Source organism: Punica granatum, chromosome 4, assembly GCF_007655135.1.
Source record: "Punica granatum isolate Tunisia-2019 chromosome 4, ASM765513v2, whole genome shotgun sequence".
Taxonomy (NCBI): Eukaryota; Viridiplantae; Streptophyta; class Magnoliopsida; order Myrtales; family Lythraceae; genus Punica; species Punica granatum.
In genome coordinates, this window is record NC_045130.1 from 34,630,700 (window position 1) to 34,650,225 (window position 19,526).

The window sequence follows — 19,526 nt, forward strand, 5'->3', positions numbered from 1 at the left end:
GAGGAAGCTGGTGCGAACAGAAGGGACCATCCGACAAAACAAAAGCAAAGGACAAGGTTGGGCCGACAACTGGCCATTGTCATTTTCAGTCTGGCCCACAGGGCCCAGCAATTGCAGGCCGTTAGTCCAAGAGCTCGGCCCAGTAGAAATACAAAACTCACCACGTGATCTAGCTGCAAGCGCTGTGACTGTCCTTGCTCAACCTATGGAATTTATGGTCAATAAGGCTATGTCTGTCGCGGATACCAAGAAGCTCGATCGCATTGCTCGTGTCCTCCTTTTACCGTAAACACAATGTCCTGATCTATCGAAGCATGTAGCATCATGCTGCTCTAGTGGTGACAAGTCACTGACTCACTCATATGCAAGAATTTAACATGACATTGCTCGACCTGATGCACCGGCCTATTCCAGACGTGCATACTCGTTTATAATCAGTGGAAGGAAGGACCGTTGTTTGTCAGTTCGCGAAAATATCTATGTTTAATCACGTAAAATTACTGATCTATCCACAGTGATTATATTATTGAAGTAATTTATATATGTATATATATATATATATGTATGTATGTTATTGAATTTTCATTGAGTTTATATGGACTTAAGCTTATTTTCACTTAAAAGTTCAACCTAATAAGTGATGAAATTCAAGCCACATTTAAACTCATGGTTATTTTCTTGATTTTCCAATGTGGGATTACGATACCCAACACCCGTCCTCACTTGCAACATATGGTCGTTTTTTGTTTACACGTTATCACGTACCCTTTAACACCCGTCCTCAATAACTGACCTCGAGCCGAGCTCATCTTCTGTGCTCGAGAAAGGGGGGCTTACACGAGGCACACTCTTGATTGCATTCAAACATATTGAGCCTGTTGTGTGTCGATGCGCACACGTGCGTTGGCGTGCATACTCGTAACCTGAGCTTCAATACTATATTAGATTTCCATTGAATTTATACGGACTCGGATCCATTTTCACTTAAAAGTTCAAGCTGATTAAGTGTTGATACCCAAGTCTCATATAAACTCATAGTTTTATATATATATAAATATATGGTAAAACTCTACATGGATTATATGTTTTCCATATAATATTCTTTTGGTTGGATTTGGATAGCCCATTTTCGAATCTTCCGACTTTGGAACGTGGAAGACAATGACTATGTATTGCTGATCAATTTGCTCACGAGAGCCCTAAAGCTAAGATTGACTTCTGTAACCAAATTATTGACTGTCATTTACTAACTACCATTTGGTCTTTGACAGTTATCATTGCCACTGGCTAGAATTTGGCTATTACTCTTTGTCCTTTTTCCATTTTCTCGTACCAAACAAACATAAAAAACCAGTTTCGGCGATAAATATAAGAATTGGGATATACGTATGCTAGAGGATTTAGAATATATAGTACCATTTTATTAAGTTCCATGAAAATGCTCATAACAAAATCTTGATGATTCTATCTCATCACACTATAAACTCATTAGGGGTGATACCGGTCTCTAGACTATAGGAATATCATGAGTGAGTTACAGGAATGATGAGCGCGTGATTGATTTGTCTTGTGTCCATAAGAATCTAACAAGGTCTCTAGACTATGAATACCACACTCCTGCAAGACCTTCATCTCAGTACTTATTGTTGTGGCAAAGTTCTAAAATTACCGTAGCAATTTTGTTCAACCGAATTAAATGAAATTGTCGTTGCAATATTACCGTTTTGCCCCGGCAATGGGGGCTGCTCTGTGAATTTTTTACTTTCCCGATTTATTAGGGAAATCTTAGATTAGATGACATCATATCAGATATATTTTGTATTGGGGTACCTTGAGGGCTAAGTTCAGAGAACGATATATTTTTAAGATATATTTTTCATTATTTTAGGCAACTATTTTTAGAATCTTTGGGAATTTCTTAGCAAGATTTTTAGGGATATTGAAGAATCCTTTTGGCTGAAATTGAAAGGTGAGTCGACACCAAGAGAGCAAGGAGAGCGTAGGAGATCGACGGGAGGCAAAGTAGAAGACGAAGAAAACTTGAGCCCGAGATCGACCGAATTTCTTATGACTCTTCCTTTAGAGAACGATATGTTTTTAAGATATATTTCGCATTATTTTAGGAAACTATTTTTAGAATCTTTCGGAATTTCTTAGCAAGATTTTTAGGGATATTGAAGAAGCCTTTTGGCTGAACTTAAGGTGAGTCAACACCGAGAGAGCAAGGAGAGCGTAGGAGATCGACAGGAGGCGAAGGAGAAGACGGAGAAAACTTGAGCCCGATCTCGACCGAGTTTCTAATGACTCTTCTTTTACTCTTCTTTAGTTCTATTATGTTTTCTTCGAATTCCAGATTGTTGAACTCCATTACTATGAGCTAATTTCGTTTCCTAGGGTATCAATGGAACCTAGGGTTTATTCTTAATTCGTGATCTTGCTTCTTTGCTTATTGATTGATTGATCGGTATTATTTTTCGATCTTAGTGCTATTTGATTGATTGACCACCAATTAGATTGTTCTAGCAACTTAGATGAACTTGGAAGACAGATTCTAGTTTTAAGCTCAAAATAGGATAGCCTAGGATTATTTCAAGTTGGAAAACGGGATTAATTTGCTAGAGGATTAGGAATAATCAATCATCTTAGGTAGCTAATTATGATTTGATCATAATGGGTCCTCACTAGTCGATTGTCCAGGAATAGTGTAGTCGATTTTATACATGGGGATACATTCTCGTAGCTATCCGAAAACGTGCGAGAAGATAGAAAATCCTAGGTTAACACTAAATTCAATCAGTCAATAGCAAGAGTAGTAAGTGATTGGATTAGGTCTAGTTCTAGGGGAAATTGTATGCTCTAGGTATCTTATCACCACTAGATTTATCGTTTTTATTAATTTTATGCTTTATTTAGTTTTAGCTAAAATCTCCCGAAGATCAATTGTTTGAATAAAAGCTGACTGTTTATATCTTGATACTTAGTGAAAATCTAAATCAATCCTTGTGGGAACGATACTCTATTCACTCTTTATTACTTATTCAATACGTGCACTTGCGCGAATCGATTATATTTATCGCAACAACGGATAAGAGGCAACATGCAAGTGTAGAGAGTCGAACTTGAGACCCTGTTAATCAACTGAATAAATATATGTTTGTCCTTCATTTTGAATATTCCTATTTATCTTTCTTGGTACCCTTCAATCAAGACCTCCTTCAATTATGAAAGAAAGATGGTTGTTGTTAAAGGGCTCGATTCTAATCAAGTGCTATTGATTATACCTTGCAAAGCCAAAAATTAATTTCACAAGCATATTAGTTAAACATGTTGCCATCAATAGAGATAAGACATTACTTGGCTGCTTTTTCATTACTATTCATGGCTTTTGAAAATATATGCTGACCCCGTATAGAAATTACAGCCCCATGATTACCTTTTCCTTATCTTACATCAATAAATGGAGATTTCTGCATCATTGCAGTTAGTAATTAAGCCCAATTTTCTCGCATTCTGATGATTGGAATGGTGGAAATTTTGCAGTTGGGAGGGACATAATGAGACATGCCAACCAACGTTAGGGAATGTCAGTGATGATCGGCACATGTGTTTGCGCCCGTGTGGGGACTCGATTAAATCTGCGCGCAAGATTATATTTTTAATGTTGTGGCTAATATTCGACTGTGTCTGTTTAGCATAGTAAAACATTTTTAAGGTAGCTTCTTAGGATGTCTTATTGCATATCGATGTTTTGTTATGGCAATTGAGGGAGTTGCTGCTGCCGCTCCTGTCATCAACGACCGGTTAATTAGTCCAGTTAATTAACCCAGTAGCCGATGTTTCTAAAGATGACAGAATACTCCATAGGCTTCAGCGGGGACGTAGTTAACTAATTAAGGCAAGCAATCCCGACCTAGAGCAAGGACGACCACATGGCCTCTGGCTATGGTGAAACTCGTAAGGGACTCTAAGATTGCCGGAACCGAGGGGCTCATATAACCAGAAAACATTCTAAGAGCCACAAATTTCAGTCCATGAACCATCTTCGATATATAATACCAACTTATCTGGATGACTGAGAATGATTTCAATCGAATTCCTAGGGCCCGAACGCAACAACTAATTCAAAATCCACTCGAATGACAAAACAAGCTCGTCCAAAACAAACATGACCTTAAATGATGACCTAATGGAAGAGATCGGTCCATGTCGATTGGCACTATACTTCTATTCATATAGCATTTTCCAACCACAGTGAAGGACTACAAGTTCAGGACCCTGAACTAGGTTTGAATGTCTAGCTCAAGGTAACATATATCGTGAGAGAGTGTAAAAACAATTAGCTAAAGAAGTATATATTCGCATCGCTAACATATAAATTAAACAAAAGTTCATGGAAAAGGCCCTACCATGAACTAAAGGACTCCTAGGAAAATACTTGATGAGAGGGTCCCCAGTTTTGCTGCTTTTAATGAAAAATCCTACCATTTGAAACTTACAGCCAGCCAAAAGTTTCACTTTTCTGCTTCTACAACCATGAAATTGACCAATCCTCTGTACGTACTTTACCCTGTGTCATGATCCTTCTTTTTGGCTCCTTAGACACATGATGGACGGGCAATGGAGTTGTTGGAACCACAATCTTCATTTCTGATAACTGCTATTCCGGTTCCGAAGAAGAGTGTGACATAATGGCAAAGGCAAAGCCTGAAGACTCATTTGCTTTAATGATCTGGTGTGCCGTTCGGCTTCCTAGTTCATCTTTGAACACCCGCAAAGAAGCAAAGGCGTGAACTCTATGCGTGTTGTTTCTTCCATCCATGTCTCTCATATGCACTTGACCCGATCCAGCATTCTGGATCCTGGTAGCACAGAAAATGCTCCGATACGCGTTTGGTTTTTCTTTGACTTTTTCAGATGTAAAATGACCAGTTTTATAGCTTAACTACATGTTACCTAGTGTCGTTAAAGAAAAACGACAACAGAAAACTGACCCTCGACTTTCACTGCAGTAAAATAAGCACTTACCGCCTTATCTTTTGTTACGATAACTGTTCCATTCGAACGCTTTATGCCATGTCGATAACAGATTTCATCCATTCTGCTGTTCGGGTGGACGGCATTGTCCATGCTCAAGAGTGTACAGATATTGTAGCGTAAGTGGGGATTGCAGAAAGAGATCTTAACTGCTACGGGAGATTCTACACATCACTCACTTTTTTCTTCCAATGAAATTCCGAAGTGTCCTCATCTTATTGACTTAAATTAATATGTGCAGGATTAGCCATGAGATGCTTTCAGTGAGATTAAAAACCTTGCACTGCATGTAAAGCTTCCCACATAATATGCATTTTGCCAATTGCACCACATATCGTTGTATACACTCTAGTCTCTACCCACTTTGCCCCTTTCCTTTTGCCTTCTTTCGTCCCACCATTGAAGCCTGACATTCCATTTTGCTCTCTGCTTCAACTCCACCAATTCCATAAAAAGCTGTCAAACTTCAGCCCCACATGCCCTTTTCTCCCCACTATAACTTTTGCTCCTTTTAAATCCCTCCATCCCCTTCCCACATTCAATTTATCACAATCTTTCTGTATCCTCTGAGACTGCAAAATCCTCAGTGGTCACTCCTCAAAAGGGTTATTGGGTCTCCTTCGGTTCTTGTATCCGTTCATGGTCTTGGAGAAACAAATGCGAGTTTCCGGCATAGTAGTTTCTTTCACAACGCGTGCATTTCTGCTGGTTCTCTCGCTTCCAGCCATCAGCTCGTCGCAGGAGAACCCCGGAAATGCAGGCAGCAGTTCTGATAAGGTACTTCGGTTTTTATCTGTACAACCGAGTACTCCTTTCCTAGATACTCTTACATCTTGTTTGGTTTGCGGGTTATGGAGGCTAGGATTCTGGAGGGTTATGAGAGTTTCTATACGATGACCATAACCCTCAATCCAAGCAACCACTCAGGGTCGCACGACAGGCCTGAAACATCAAAAAACATAACTCTGCTGTTCTCCAAGCTGAATTACTACAAGTTAACAGTTTTCAGAAACTTCTTGTATTAGGTGAACTCACAACTAATGTACGAGATCACAGCGCACGGGTTCCTCCTCTGGGCCTCGCTGGGTTTCTTGATGCCAATCGGGATTCTTACCATTAGGATGGCGAATGGAGAAGAAATTAGCAGGAAACGAGCCACAGCCCTCTTTCGAGCTCACGCAATTCTTCAGGCGAGTAAATGGATTTCCCTCTCTCAGACGCTTACTTTTCCAGCAAATCTTTGACATTCCCAATAGAAACAATCAAACAGCTATTCGTATAGATAGCCTTCCACCACAGCCATCATTCATTCCCTTTACAGATTAGAAGAGGTTTCTAAAACGTAATCTAAAGGAGATTCCCCACTATGAAACTTTACAGAATAATGAAGAGAAAATTAAAAAATATAATGATTGCTTCTCTTATGCGTCGACCATGACCTTGTAACCACCATTTGAACCCAGATAGTTAGTTCGCATTAAAATTGATTGAGATAATTACAATCAATGCATTAACGTCAATGGTGCTAATAGTTAGAACATATCTTCAAGTTCATTATGCCTTGTGGATCAACTCATCTTTCCTATCACCGGGTACCAGTAAACATAAAACCGGGATACCGATAACTAACATAACCAATTGCCAAAATTGTGTGTATTTTCTATCAGTTAAATGAGCAGTTTTGATTTCTCCAGCAGATGCTCTCTGTACTTCTCTCCACAGTGGCAGCAATAATGTCGATCAAGAACTTCAATAACTCCTTCAACAACGGTCACCAGAGGATCGGTATTGTCCTATATGGCCTTATTTGGGTCCAAGCCATAACCGGGTTTGCACGACCCCAAAGGTAAACCTACTGAGTGCAACATTTGAATGGATACTGAATAATTGTTGACTTTTTTTTAAAAAAAATTGACCGACTTTGTGCTATTTTTGCAGAGGATCGAGAGGTAGAAGCATGTGGTTCTTAGGGCATTGGGCATTAGGAACTGTGGTGGCTTTGCTTGGAGTTATCAACATATACACGGGATTGCTTGCTTACCATGAGAAGACATCGCGGAGTATAAGCACTTGGACAATTATTTTTACCGCGGAGACCTCCATCATTGCTCTCCTCTACCTTATCCAAGACAAGTGGGTCTACATACAGAAAAGCCAGTCGATCGCCAGGACCGATTCATCAAAATCAACAGATGAAACCGCCTCACCAAATGAGAAACAGAACGGATTGCAACTTGCTTGAGTCCTTCCCGGATCTTTGCTTGCTTTATGAGATTAAAGTACTAACATTCTTTATACAAATTCAGCTTCCAATCATGGCTTTGATCCCGGTGAAACAGTGATGTTTATATACTGCAGGCATAGCAGCAGATGGATTGCCGATAAGATGCCTTTTTTTTTTTTTCTAGAACAAGGATCCGGAAGATAGTGAACGCCTCTGTAAATTGGATTTAGAGTCATATATTATTTCAGGATCAATTGCTTTTGCGAGAGAGGACTTTTGGTGTCCCCATACATAATAATAAGATTTTGAATTCATTAAAAGCTCAGTTAGTATGAATAATTTCTCCAGGAGATGATTGCTTGAAAGAAAGTTCAACCTAACAACCCCCTAGAAGCATCTCTAATGATTTCATGCAGGTCATAACATATCATTTTATCGGCTAATCAGGTCAACGTGAGCAACTAGATAGTTTTTGCAAGAAGGAACAAACAATAATATCGAGCAAATTCGAACAAAACTTTATGATTCAGATCATCTTCCTACAATCTCGTAATGCTCGAAACAATAGCAAAAGAGCAGAAGCCCTGAAAGGTATACATATGTAAATCCTAGTGTATTAAACTACGAATGTTTAGGGGAAGAGCTGCACATAACCAGTCAGTATAGCTATACCGAGTATGATGAAAGGGGGAAGGATCACAAATGCCCCGATGGTGGCGAAGAAAACTGAATCGTTCCTCTGAGAGACCTCGTTAAGGTAGGTTTGCCTTCTGATGTTTCTCTTCTGAGAGACAGTGAGGAACTTTGCACTCACCTTCTTCAGGTTCTTGCCGAGCGGGACGACAAAATCTCCTTCTCTATCCCCCACCATTTGTGCGAGCTGGTCACGGATCGTAAGGTTCTGGGAGCTCCCATAGCTCTCATAACCTGATCACATTTTGCCAATGAATTAAGACTCCGATTCGGAGCAGAGCAGCAACTAACTGGAATCCACGATGCTTGGTAGTTGGTACAGAGGAAGAAAATCCTGAAATCCGAATGTTGCCCCTTTCATCCCGCAACATCAAAGACGGTCTTAACTCCGTGTTTCTCGACCCATTCCGATTAGAAAATCAGACAACACAAGTGATGATATTGCATGTTGTATCACGGGACACAGACACCGCAATACGCATCTCATATCAAATTCACCGCAACATGCAGAGCATACTTGCGATATCGATTTCCGGAATTTCTTGCAACAAATAACTGACCTTCCCAGCAAGTAACAAGCAATCAAAAGCTCAGCTTGATCACAGAATCACAGAGTAGAAGAACCACTCACCATCGACAGAGGAGGTGGAAGACGTGAGCTGCTCCAACAGACCGAGCTGCGTCCGAGCAGAAGACAGCGATCCTTCAATGCGAAAGGGTCTTCATCAATCAACGACTCGAGGCAAAAACAAGACGGAACAATCGGTAAAAGTGGTTTTTTTAGCTCACCTGGAGGGTCCTCCTCGGTGACTCCACCTTCAGCTCCTTCTGACAGAGCAAATGCTTTCGAACAAGAAGGAGAAGGACATAGAGATGGAGATGGTGACAAAGGGTGAAGCTTGGACAGACGGCTGTGCTCTGGGAAAGTGTGGAATGAAGGAAGAACGGGAGCAGAGATGAACTTCAAGGCCATGGAGTCGGTGTCTTGATCCTCTCTCCTCGAGCTTTATTAATGGCGTCCCTGCTGGTGTTCTGTTTGAGTTCTGGCATTTTCCATTGCCTCTGAGTCTTAAGGGAAAAAAAAAGGAAAAAGATTTTTAATTTCCATTGTCGTCTTATGGCCACCTCAGGCTCGAGCTTATGGAATGGGACAGAGGAGGAGAAGGCGAAAACATCTCCTCCACATAAAATATGCAGGCTTCTTCTGTGGGGGGAGTTCAGTTCAGTTCAGTTCACATCAATGGCGGGGATCATCCACGCTCTTCATCTGACGGGTCAATATTTTCTATTTTTTTAAAATATAAATAATAGATTTTTTTTTTCCCAAAGCATGGAGAACGTGTAAGCACCGTCAAGATTAATCTTCCCCCACCCGGGAGCTGCACGGGATGTGGTTCGATCCGCCAGTCTTATAGTCATGTTCCAAGCGGGATTAGCCGGAAGAGAAATCCGATCCAACATACCCAGAGGGTTTTACTAGAGGGAGCGAGTTTGTGTTACGATCAACACTAGTCTTCTCGGACTCACCGAAAAAAAACAGTGTCTTCTCGGAATAGATATGGTTTATATGTCGGGATCCACAAGTACGAGATAAGTCCAAGACTCGGGAGGTAAAAGAGAAAAAAAAAATGCATGTTTTTCATCTCTTATTCCACCCAGAAACGATGAAGAAAACGTCTGCTAATATTGGAAAACAGGAAAAAGGGCAAAACGACTCCGCTGGGGATCGAACCCAGAATCTCTGGTTCCGTAGACCAGCGCCTTATCCATTGGGCCACGGAGTCATTTCTTGCTCCTTTAACGATATGTATAACTATTGTTTCAATGTCTAAAACCTTTTCTCTGCTGCAGTATGATGCAAAAGCCATGAAATTTCAGCAGAATTCTCCGAATGTACAAAGTCGAGGAAATCAAGTCTCAATTTCCGTGACGTGAGCTCGGGAAGCAAACGCGGTCCCAGTCGTCCTCCATCCGTTACACTTCCTAGAAATTTCTCACAATATTTTCTGAAGGACGTGATCGGAAAACTCCACAGAAGATGTTATTGGACTTGCACGATCAATTTGTTCTGCCCTCCAAAGATTACGTGGGGGGGGGGGGGGGGGGGGGGGGGGGGGGGGGGGGGGGGGGGGTTCAAATAGCACCAATAGCGATCATTCTGCGCAATTTATCTCCAAGATTAGAGAGGGGAATAATATCCCAACCTATGCCAATGTGTTGCGCATGTTATCATGTACATATGATAGAGAAAAATCGGGGGCACGATGTGAATTGGTTTTTGTGAAACACAAGATACTGGAAGATTTGTATCGAGGGACAATTGCACGCATGCAAGTCCTCTCCTCGATGTATATTAATGTCGATTGCGAATCAGATGAGCTCATATATCATCTGTCTCCCAGTGAAGTGAATGTATAGATATATTCTACGTACTTTTAGAAATAGCAAAAATTAATTTCTTGAAGCTAAAGTAAATAGGAGTTGGCATATGTAATTGCAAGATATCTACAACCTAGAAATCAAACTACATGAAAAATACATCGCGCAACATCACGGTAATTGAAATTTCATATATGGATCGATCATTATCTCGGATAAGGATTGGAATTATACTAAGCAAGAGTAATTAAATAGTTATCCTGAGTTTGATACGCGTCACAAGTACATATACAAATGTATATCTGCGCCATCGATCATTGCTTTCCATAATACTCGAAACAAGGGAGTGTGTGTATATATATACACCATTAATTTACAGGTACACAAGAAATACAGCAAAAACCATGCATGGTTTTCTGATATATATACAAAAACATTGTTACATACAGACGGACATACACATACAATATATATATATATATATGCATAAAAAACCATGCATGGTTTTAACTTCCAGTTCTTCAGACGTCCCCGAGCTATATATTAGTAAATGATTGATAATCTTCTCGCCGATAACGTTGAAATCGATATATGAACATGCCTATTATACCCACACACGCACACAAAAGAACTCCAATAGACAAAACTGATCAAAAAAGCCCAGTAAGCGGGTAGTCATATACGCTGACCTCCGGTGGCTCCAGATCGAGAAGCCAGGACTCCAGATCATGGTAAGAGAACAAATTTTCTGTCATCGTCATGTCCAAATCACCAAACAAGAAGCTCAGGCTCTCATCGACCGGAGAATCAGATAGCATCATCTGGTGGTCATGGTGATCAGCCTCCTGCTGACTATTGTACGAGCTATGATCGTCAGATGGGCATGGCGAGGATTCATCGAGGGATGCCAGATGACCCGATGGTGACGAATAATCATGAAAGGATGGCGACACCATCTCCTCCAGCTCTCGCATGACAGTTCCTATATCTACGACCGGAGCTTTGGAGGCCGGTGCAACTGGGATATCAGCATCGACTGGAGGCATACCAGGGACTCCATTCCCGGTGAGCTGCTGGACAAGGGACTTGAAAGCGGAGGAATCTGTGATGTAGACTCTCGGGCGGAGAACTTTTATCAAGCTGTTGATCGGCGGTTGTTGTTGTCGTTTGATGATCTTCTTCTTGATCTTCTCAACGTTGTTGTGTTCAGATATTTTAAAGGATGTATGGGATCCGTCGTTGATGGTCATTTTCTTCAACCCCATAGTAATTTACGAAAGGAAAGCTTAGGAATTATCAAACTTTGGCTATGGTTTGATGGGGCTGTCATCGACGGAGCATCCGAGGATGTCTTTATATATCAAACCCTAGCTTGGTTCCCATGGATGGTCGAAACATGACAAGGCTGGGAATTTAGTAGTGATATACGATGAAAATGATCTTTTAATTAATTTAATTTTTTGGGATTATTCTAACAAAAGTATACACAAGATTGATTGAGAGATCATTTTACCTAACTAATTAATTTATCAAAATCATGTTTTGTATTTCTTTTTTCATGTGTATTTTTCCTTATACACTTTTTCGACGAGAGGCACTTGGTTGCTTCCGATCCATGAATACGAGAAATGGGTACTCATATGTGACATATCAATTACAGCAGTTGATGATGAGTGTTTCAGCGAAGCGAAGATATCATCCCGAAAATAGAGAAGCAAGATTCGTGAATTTTGAACCTCACACGACATATTGCCGATCAGACAAAATTCAAATATGAATATAGCGCGAGGAATCTTCTAGATTGTATTAATATCATTTCAATCAAGAAGTTTGTTAATCAACACCAGAGTCGTGTTCCTAAGTCAAGAGTTCTATGCATTGCGTATTAGCCCGTAAGGTGGGCTATCAAAATAGCATAGAATATTATAGGCCAATTTCTGGTTTTTTGCATGGAATAGGTGTAAATGTGTTGACGTCCTGGTCAATTCAATTGAGGCTGGTAATTTCGTGATCACATCCGACCATTTGATTAACTATAGTTATATGATGAAGGACCAAATTAATTATAATTGATTAAGTTTGGCATTACTATATTATTACTAATTAGTTAATTGATTAAGAGGTAGCAGAGCATTTGGGGCACGCCGTTAACTATTCAGGAAATTGTTCTCTTCTGCTTGGGACTGTTCACTGTTGTATGCGCTTGAGTACTCTTTAAGCAAAAAGAAAAACTCAATTATTATATAGAATTAGTAACATATTTATTGAAAATTTATAATTATTTCTCTTAAAATATTGTTAGAACATCCAGAATAATTTCTAGCATGACTAGTTGATACACGGTAATCTTTTATCAATTTTTGCATGAAAAAGAATAGATAATGAATGACTAATATAGATGGAGAAGAAGATATCAAAAGCTATGTATATTCTCCTAAATAGACGCGATGAACATGACAAACTATGAGTGAGAGTTAAATAAGTAAAAATTATGATGATAAGTAAATACTTATCTGAGTCTCTCATGAAAATACAAATAACATTAATATTAAGAGATAATTATCCTGTAAGATGTATATTTGCATATAAAGAGTGATAGATATACATCATATATAGGTTAAGGCGTTGGAAAAACTTTAGTGAGTCAAAAGATTATCATCTGTAAAATGAAGTTTTAACTTTTAAGTATTCAATTTATAGGATGTTTACCATATTAAACTTGGAAAAAAGTCACATATAAATCTCGAAGAATTTCTTTCAATTTTTGAGAAAACAAATAATATTGACATAAATCCTTAAATCGTTGAATATAGTCAAAAAAAGTATATTGAATATGCATTTGACTGGAATTGAAACGTTGCATTGAATATAGCTCAAACAAAATATAATAAAAATACACTTAAGTAGAGTTGAAGGTTGATTAACGTGCAACTGAGGGTTTACGATTTGACTTATATGGTGCAACCACGTCTTGCATCTCGATTATTACATATATTATAATTATATTTATAATTATAATTGATTCACAAAAAAATAAATCATGAGATCTAATATAATTGATAAATATATCATTTTATTTGCAGTGTTGCCTTTCAAAACCGTTTCGTATTGATAGTTTTTGAGAGTATCTCATTTTGTCACAGAAAAATTACGAAAATTATGGATGTGAATTGATCTATACACATGTATCTTGTCTTGGGACATCAAGTAAAAGACATTCCATCGAAATCAGAGGGTGTGAAACCAAGTGCAGTACATGCGGCCACCGCATAATAAACCAACTCTCCTTCCATATTCACATCAATATCTCAAGTTTTGGCTTTGGCTGTCGCCCACCTCATTGGTCCCCCCGTATGCGTCCCAGAATTCTCGCATCGGCGTCCCGTAAGTAAGTAACGTTTAGCAGCTAAGCTGGTTTTGGTGAACCGGAAGAAGTGGTCTGGTTAGTTAAAGTTCGACATCGATCCCAGTATCCAGCGGTTCATGTTTCAGGTGATCACTGATGCATCGGCTGTTTTCTGATCTCAAGATTCCGAGGGGCTCCTGAACGCGAACGGTCCAGCTGTGGTTCGTAGAATTTCTCAGATTAAACATGAGGCATTATAAAACGATCCTCTTCACTTACATAGTTAATGTAATGGTGCCGTTTATTTAGACAATGGAGCATGACTAGGAAGGGACAAAATTCGAGCAGCTCCGAGATTAGGAATGCCTTGTCATCAAAATCGTTATCAACTCATCCCACATCAATCCATTTATCAATTTAACTAATTGGCAAATCATAGATTAACAATGTTTTAATCAAATTAAAAAAGAAGAGAAATGGAATTGGCATATGATAGGTACTCATTCACATGATAGAGCTAGATGGCAGCATCACTCAGAACAATGGGAAGATGAGAGAATGTGATTCTGCAATCAAGTCCTGTTCTATTGCGAACCTCGAAGCATTTCGCAAACAGTGTTCTGTTTGTCAGTCATCGTGTTTCAACGGGTATGGGATATGTTTACTTTTGACAATACAAGGGCAAAAACGAATTCTTGGAGGAGGATCAGCAAGATGGTCGAACCTAATTACATAAGACAACTTGAACTTGTACAAGCAGGGAAAATTGCATGACCACATGAACCCGTGCCCCAGGAGTTGATTGGCCCTAAAATAAGCTTTTCGGTTGGATGAAAACTCAGCCTCCCTTATTCGATATTCTGCAGGAGCAAGAAAATCATTCACCTCTATGATCGAGGGTATATTCCGGCAACAGCGAAGCTCGCAACCAGTCTCAACACCATAACGTCCCGGACAGGTAGATGCCTAGCTGCTCCGGTTAGAAACAATCCAATTCTCAGAGTGCACGTTCAATATTTATTGCTTCAAGGGCGAAGAAGCAGCATCTGTCAGGGAGGACCCAAGCTGGAGCATGAGGGGATACACAGGACTGAATTCCTTGTCCCCTCTCGCCCTCACCTTAGCAGCATAATCGTCGAGAGTCGCCTTGATCCCCTTCCATATCTGATCCTCCCCTTGCGAGTCCAACCACAGAGAGTACTGAAGAGGCGTGAGCTTGTTCCTCTGCAAGGGAGACTGAAACTCCTCGGGGCCCCGTGTGTAGAGGTGATGAAGAATCACATTAAGGGGCAGGTCCTGAAGGAGAGGGGATGCACTGAGCTGAGAGGTCTCCAAAAATATAAGACGCCGAAATGCCCGAAGGGCTCTGTATGGAGCTCCGAGCTGCTCCACCTTGAAGAGGTTCTGGCTCACAGCTAGCTCCAGCTCAGCCATGTCATGTGCCAGCCTCAGCTTTCCTGACTCTGAGAGGGGTCTTATGAGGGAAGAGTGTCTTATGAAGAAACTCAGAACCCGTGCAGCCATATTTCGAACTAAGCGGGTGCATATTGTCTCTGTCCCAGCAGCAGCAGTATTAGATGGAGGAAAAAGCCGAGAAAGGAACTCACTTCGGAAGTGGAGAATAGACTTTTGCAGCTCTGCCATGTAAGGGGACATGTTATTATCCATAGCAGCATCTGTTTTGGGATCACCAAGATTCTGATCGTGGATCTGCAGTATGCAGGACTCAAGGCGATCAAGCATTGCTTGAAATAAGGATGTCACTGAGTCACATGCAACCCCATAAACTGCACCAAGCGAGGGAGACAGCACATCAGCGGCAACAGGTGGCAGTCCCTTTATCAGAGATGATATGCGCGTGTGAATCTCTTGCAGGTGCTGACATATGGTGAAGTTCTTCAGCTGGGCCATGGTGGCAGGACCCGTTACTTGGCGTGCTTCAGGACCAGTAGATATCTGAAATTTAGTTGTAAATGCTTGTGTTAAATCGAATGTTTAGGAACTGGACTGTTCTTCAAAACCGGAAAGAATGCCTGGTTAGATGGTTGACAAGTTCAGCCATGTAGACCATTCACCTTCCACATTATCACCACTATGGGTTTCAGTAGTATGCTACAAAGACTGCCAACAGTTTTGGTTTGGTCAGAGTGGTTTAGGCATTAAAGCTCCATCTTCAAGACCTAGCACCAGTACTCTGTAGTGTGCATAACGTTATAATTTCTTTGTGGAGATCGGACCAGACCAATTGACCCGATTTTAAGCAAAATACCTTTCAATGGGTTCATGCCAGTCTAATGCAGTGCAAAGCTATAACAGTTCTGACTAGACTGCTGGATTAGAATGGGTTTTCTCATGACATTTGGTCCAGTCTGGTATTTCGACAACAGTTGAGGAGTTGTAAACTAGGATTTTAGATGATACTCCAGTCATCACTAGATATAAGAATTACATACCTAATCTTTATTTACACAAACAACAGATAAGACGTCAACCGTTTTCATGCAAAATATAGATATTCTATTGGAAAAAATACACTCAATGAGTATATCACCTGGTATTCAGCTCGTTCTGCTAGCAGGAGCAAACTCTTGCCTATTTCACGCAAGACGAGGAGAGTCAAACGCCCATCAAACTGAACAGCTTCGATCTCTTCCTGAATACGTGATACAATTCTTGAAATGTGTTCCTTTGAAGGGAAGCTTCCACGACTAGAAACTGGAAACACGTTATTCACGAGATCTGAGAGACGGCTCAAGCAAAGGGCCAAGTAAGCAGTCTGGAATATTTCTATGGCCGCAACCATGTGATCCTTTCCTTCGGAGGTAATAGCTGGTAAGACCCCTTTGACGTCAGTATCACGTGAGATCCGTTCAAGAAGGTTCTCGACCATGGAGATCATCTTTGGGTATCCCATAGTGAAAATTTCTTTCACAAAACTTGACGCCGTGAAAGCAGATTTCATTTGACTTGCAAAAGCCTTCACAAGTGCTTCCCAGACACGATCTGTCAACACAGAATCACCCTCCTGCACAGGCACAGGGAGTATAAGCAACGGACAGAGGAGACGAAGTCATAAGGCATCAAAACATGCATCAAACATGGCAGATAATTCGGTAACGATATTATCATGACAAGAAACGTAAATGATACTTGTTCAAAAAGAAATGATTGCTTACATCAAAGCATGCGTAAGATCCCAAAAAAGACACTTTGGAAAACTTTCACAGTCCCCACAAATCCAAAATAAAGCTACAAGTCAAAAGACTCGAGGACCAATAATGGATCTTTCAAAGGCACTAGAAGGACTGTTGTCTCTCAAATTGGAACTCTGCCAAATCCAATAATTTCCACGGAAAGGTCAGTTGAATCACAGTACACAGGAAGACTTGCCAATGAGTTTTCTACATCCCGATTGATATCCTGATTCAATTTCATTATCCTAAATGCTAGCCAAAACTTAGTTAAGTAACATAAGAGTTACAACTTCCACTCGTTCTTATTATACCAACTACCTTAAGCCAGAAGTACTAAGCAATTTGGTCATTACCCTATTTGGTGAGCTCAAAATCTTCACATCAACCCTCACAGCAGAGTAAGTAGGTGCAACTCCATGTTCCTCTTCCTCAAATTAAAACTTCTAATGCTGATAAAGCGGTCTACTTTCTCACATTATTGTTTGCGTTATGGAGAATCACAATACTATTGTTCACTTACAGTCATCGATTGCCTCATTCTTGGCAAACTTGACCGCCAAGCCACAAAGAGTCGGTGTACTGTCTTCAAATTCCAAATTTTAGCTTTAAAATTGATTAACAGTACTGATTGGCTGCTCAGTCGGTCTCATCCATAAACTAAGTCAGTTACAAGGTTATTCCACGGGAAACAAACAAAAGATAGATTACGACAATTCATTTCCTATCAGTCATTGAATTCAAATCCTTAAAGCCTCATCTGCCTCATAAACAGCAAACCCCCAATTCATTTATCAATGTCCTTAAATAAAATTGACACCAGCTTTCTAATCAAATGACAGCACTCACATAATTATGCAACTGATATTATACTTGAGTCCAGCACACTGAAATTGAAACGGAGTAGCAAAGTTTCAACTTTTTATCATTTCTCCCATGGTTTCATCGCACAAAACACAGGAAAGGCCAAGGCAAGGCACTCACCTGAATGACCTCTTCAATCAACAAAATATGGGTGAACGGATCCCTCTTCTTGGACAATACCCTCTGCAAGTGCCATACTGCCACCACCACCGAATGCAACTGATCCATACAATTCTCCATTCTCTTCCACAGAGCCTCCCGAGCCTTCGCACTTCCTCCAATCTGCGGCGTCCCACTCCCTCTAATCCCCCCAGGCCCATACCCTCCTCCTCCACTGGCCGATATTGCCTTCATGTCCAGCGCCGAGTTAATGCTCTTCACTCCGATTCCCTTGTACTTATTCACTAACTGCTCCACAGTGGCCTTCAGCTCGCCGAGATTGTAGAACACCTGAAGCCCAGTTCCCACTTCTGCTTGGTTTAACCCTTCCATTCCTCTCACCAATACCTTCATTGCCTCGCTCCTCGTCTTGTCTCCAATCTCTCTCACATACTTGAGCTCCTCGTCGATAGCTTCAATTCCGGTGAGATCATACTCGTCGCAGAGACCCAGGATCTCGCAGTGCAGCTGGGCAGCCTTGGCAAGGTCGAATTTCTCGGGATCGATGACCGGATACGGTGCCATCTCACGGAGCTTCTTCGATAGCCGGAGAGCACGGATAGTATGCTGGAGGAGCTCGGTGGTGCGGTGGAGGTTGGAGAGCTGGAGAGACTTGGATCTGATGGATGCATAGGGCTCGGAGAGTTCGGATCTGATGCGGCGGAGGGAAGACTGGAGGGAGGAGACGGCGGATCGTACGGTGGAGAGTGAGTGCTCAGCGGACTTGAGGGAGGAGAGCTGGGAGAGGAGGTCGTGGTGGCGGGAGAGGACCTCAGAGCGTAGCTGGGACTCAAGGAGGCGGATGGCGTTGTGGAGCTTCTCGGCGGTGGAGGCCGGGGAGCCGGACGAAAGCGCGGCAGACGAGAAAGAAGTGGAAGAGAAGGACGGAGACAGGAAGCCGGAGAAGATCGGGTCGTTGGCGAAGGTGTCGAGGGCGGAGGACGCGGTGGTGGCGGTGGCCGCGGGGGTTGACGTGCCCGTGGCGGAGGTTTTGAATGTGGATAGGCGCTGGAGAGGGGACGACGGGGAGGAAGAGAGAGGGGATCTCTGAAGTGCCGCCGGAGACGCCATTGATGTGATCGGAGAAGCTCTCGGCTCCGCCCTAAGGTTAACTAACTCGGTCAGCTACTTTGGTGCTTCTTCTTCAGAGAAGGAGGATCTTCAGACGCTTCGTTAAGCTGCAAGAACTTCCGCGCGTTTATTTAATTGGGCCTGAGGATTTAATGGGCCCACTGTTATCATGTGGGCTTAGAGCAATGGGCCGGGCCCATCCACTTCTTCTCACGGTCACTTGTCCAGTTTAAGTGGAGCGGATTGACCTCATCGAGCTCAGACAGGGATGGATCGAGGGGAGGCTAAAAGGGACAACCGAGTTTCCCCATCTTCTTTCGATAATTGGTTGGCGCGGAGTCAGTCACCAGTGCATACGCACTGAGGTCAACACGTTTCAACTGGTGTATAAGCGCTTCTTTTTGGTGACATCGTTGAGATTTTCATAACCCGTTCTTGTATTTTATTTTATTTTTGTTTCAATCCCCTTTTATTTATCGAAAAGAAGATTTCGCCAGTCTTAATGGTTCGCAAATCGAATCTGATCATAGCCACTAGATTGGCTATCATCTAACAATCTATGGAC

General features: G+C 41.4%; 3 protein-coding genes and 1 non-coding gene across 5 annotated transcripts; 1 reads left to right on the forward strand and 3 right to left on the reverse strand.

Annotated features, from left to right (window-relative positions):
- The first annotated feature begins 5,454 nt into the window (after positions 1 to 5,454).
- On the forward strand, positions 5,455 to 7,578 carry LOC116202367 (cytochrome b561 domain-containing protein At2g30890-like). Of its 2 annotated transcripts, none has more exons than XM_031533903.1 (4): positions 5,455 to 5,811; positions 6,060 to 6,224; positions 6,729 to 6,880; positions 6,973 to 7,578. In XM_031533903.1, exons 1-4 carry the CDS (start codon positions 5,674 to 5,676, stop codon positions 7,274 to 7,276), a joined length of 759 nt encoding a protein of 252 aa, XP_031389763.1. In that variant the 5' UTR covers positions 5,455 to 5,673; the 3' UTR covers positions 7,277 to 7,578. The 2 variants fall into 2 exon arrangements, with proteins under 2 accessions (XP_031389763.1, XP_031389764.1); XM_031533904.1 differs by having other exon boundaries at positions 5,458 to 5,811; positions 6,732 to 6,880.
- Positions 7,579 to 7,727: 149 nt separating this feature from the next.
- On the reverse strand, positions 7,728 to 9,063 carry LOC116202368. Its single transcript, XM_031533905.1, has 3 exons — positions 8,741 to 9,063; positions 8,583 to 8,654; positions 7,728 to 8,185 (listed from the first exon to the last, which is right to left on the reverse strand). Exons 1-3 carry the CDS (start codon positions 8,922 to 8,924, stop codon positions 7,890 to 7,892), a joined length of 552 nt encoding a protein of 183 aa, XP_031389765.1. The 5' UTR covers positions 8,925 to 9,063; the 3' UTR covers positions 7,728 to 7,889.
- Positions 9,064 to 9,662: 599 nt separating this feature from the next.
- On the reverse strand, positions 9,663 to 9,735 carry TRNAR-ACG. The gene has a single exon. It is a non-coding gene; the product is annotated as a tRNA-Arg (tRNA).
- Positions 9,736 to 14,227: 4,492 nt separating this feature from the next.
- Positions 14,228 to 19,063, reverse strand: LOC116204468 (conserved oligomeric Golgi complex subunit 5). Its single transcript, XM_031536563.1, has 3 exons — positions 17,852 to 19,063; positions 16,228 to 16,701; positions 14,228 to 15,632 (listed from the first exon to the last, which is right to left on the reverse strand). The coding sequence occupies exons 1-3, from the start codon at positions 18,959 to 18,961 to the stop codon at positions 14,694 to 14,696; spliced, it is 2,523 nt and encodes an 840-aa protein (XP_031392423.1). The 5' UTR covers positions 18,962 to 19,063; the 3' UTR covers positions 14,228 to 14,693.
- Positions 19,064 to 19,526: the final 463 nt, after the last annotated feature.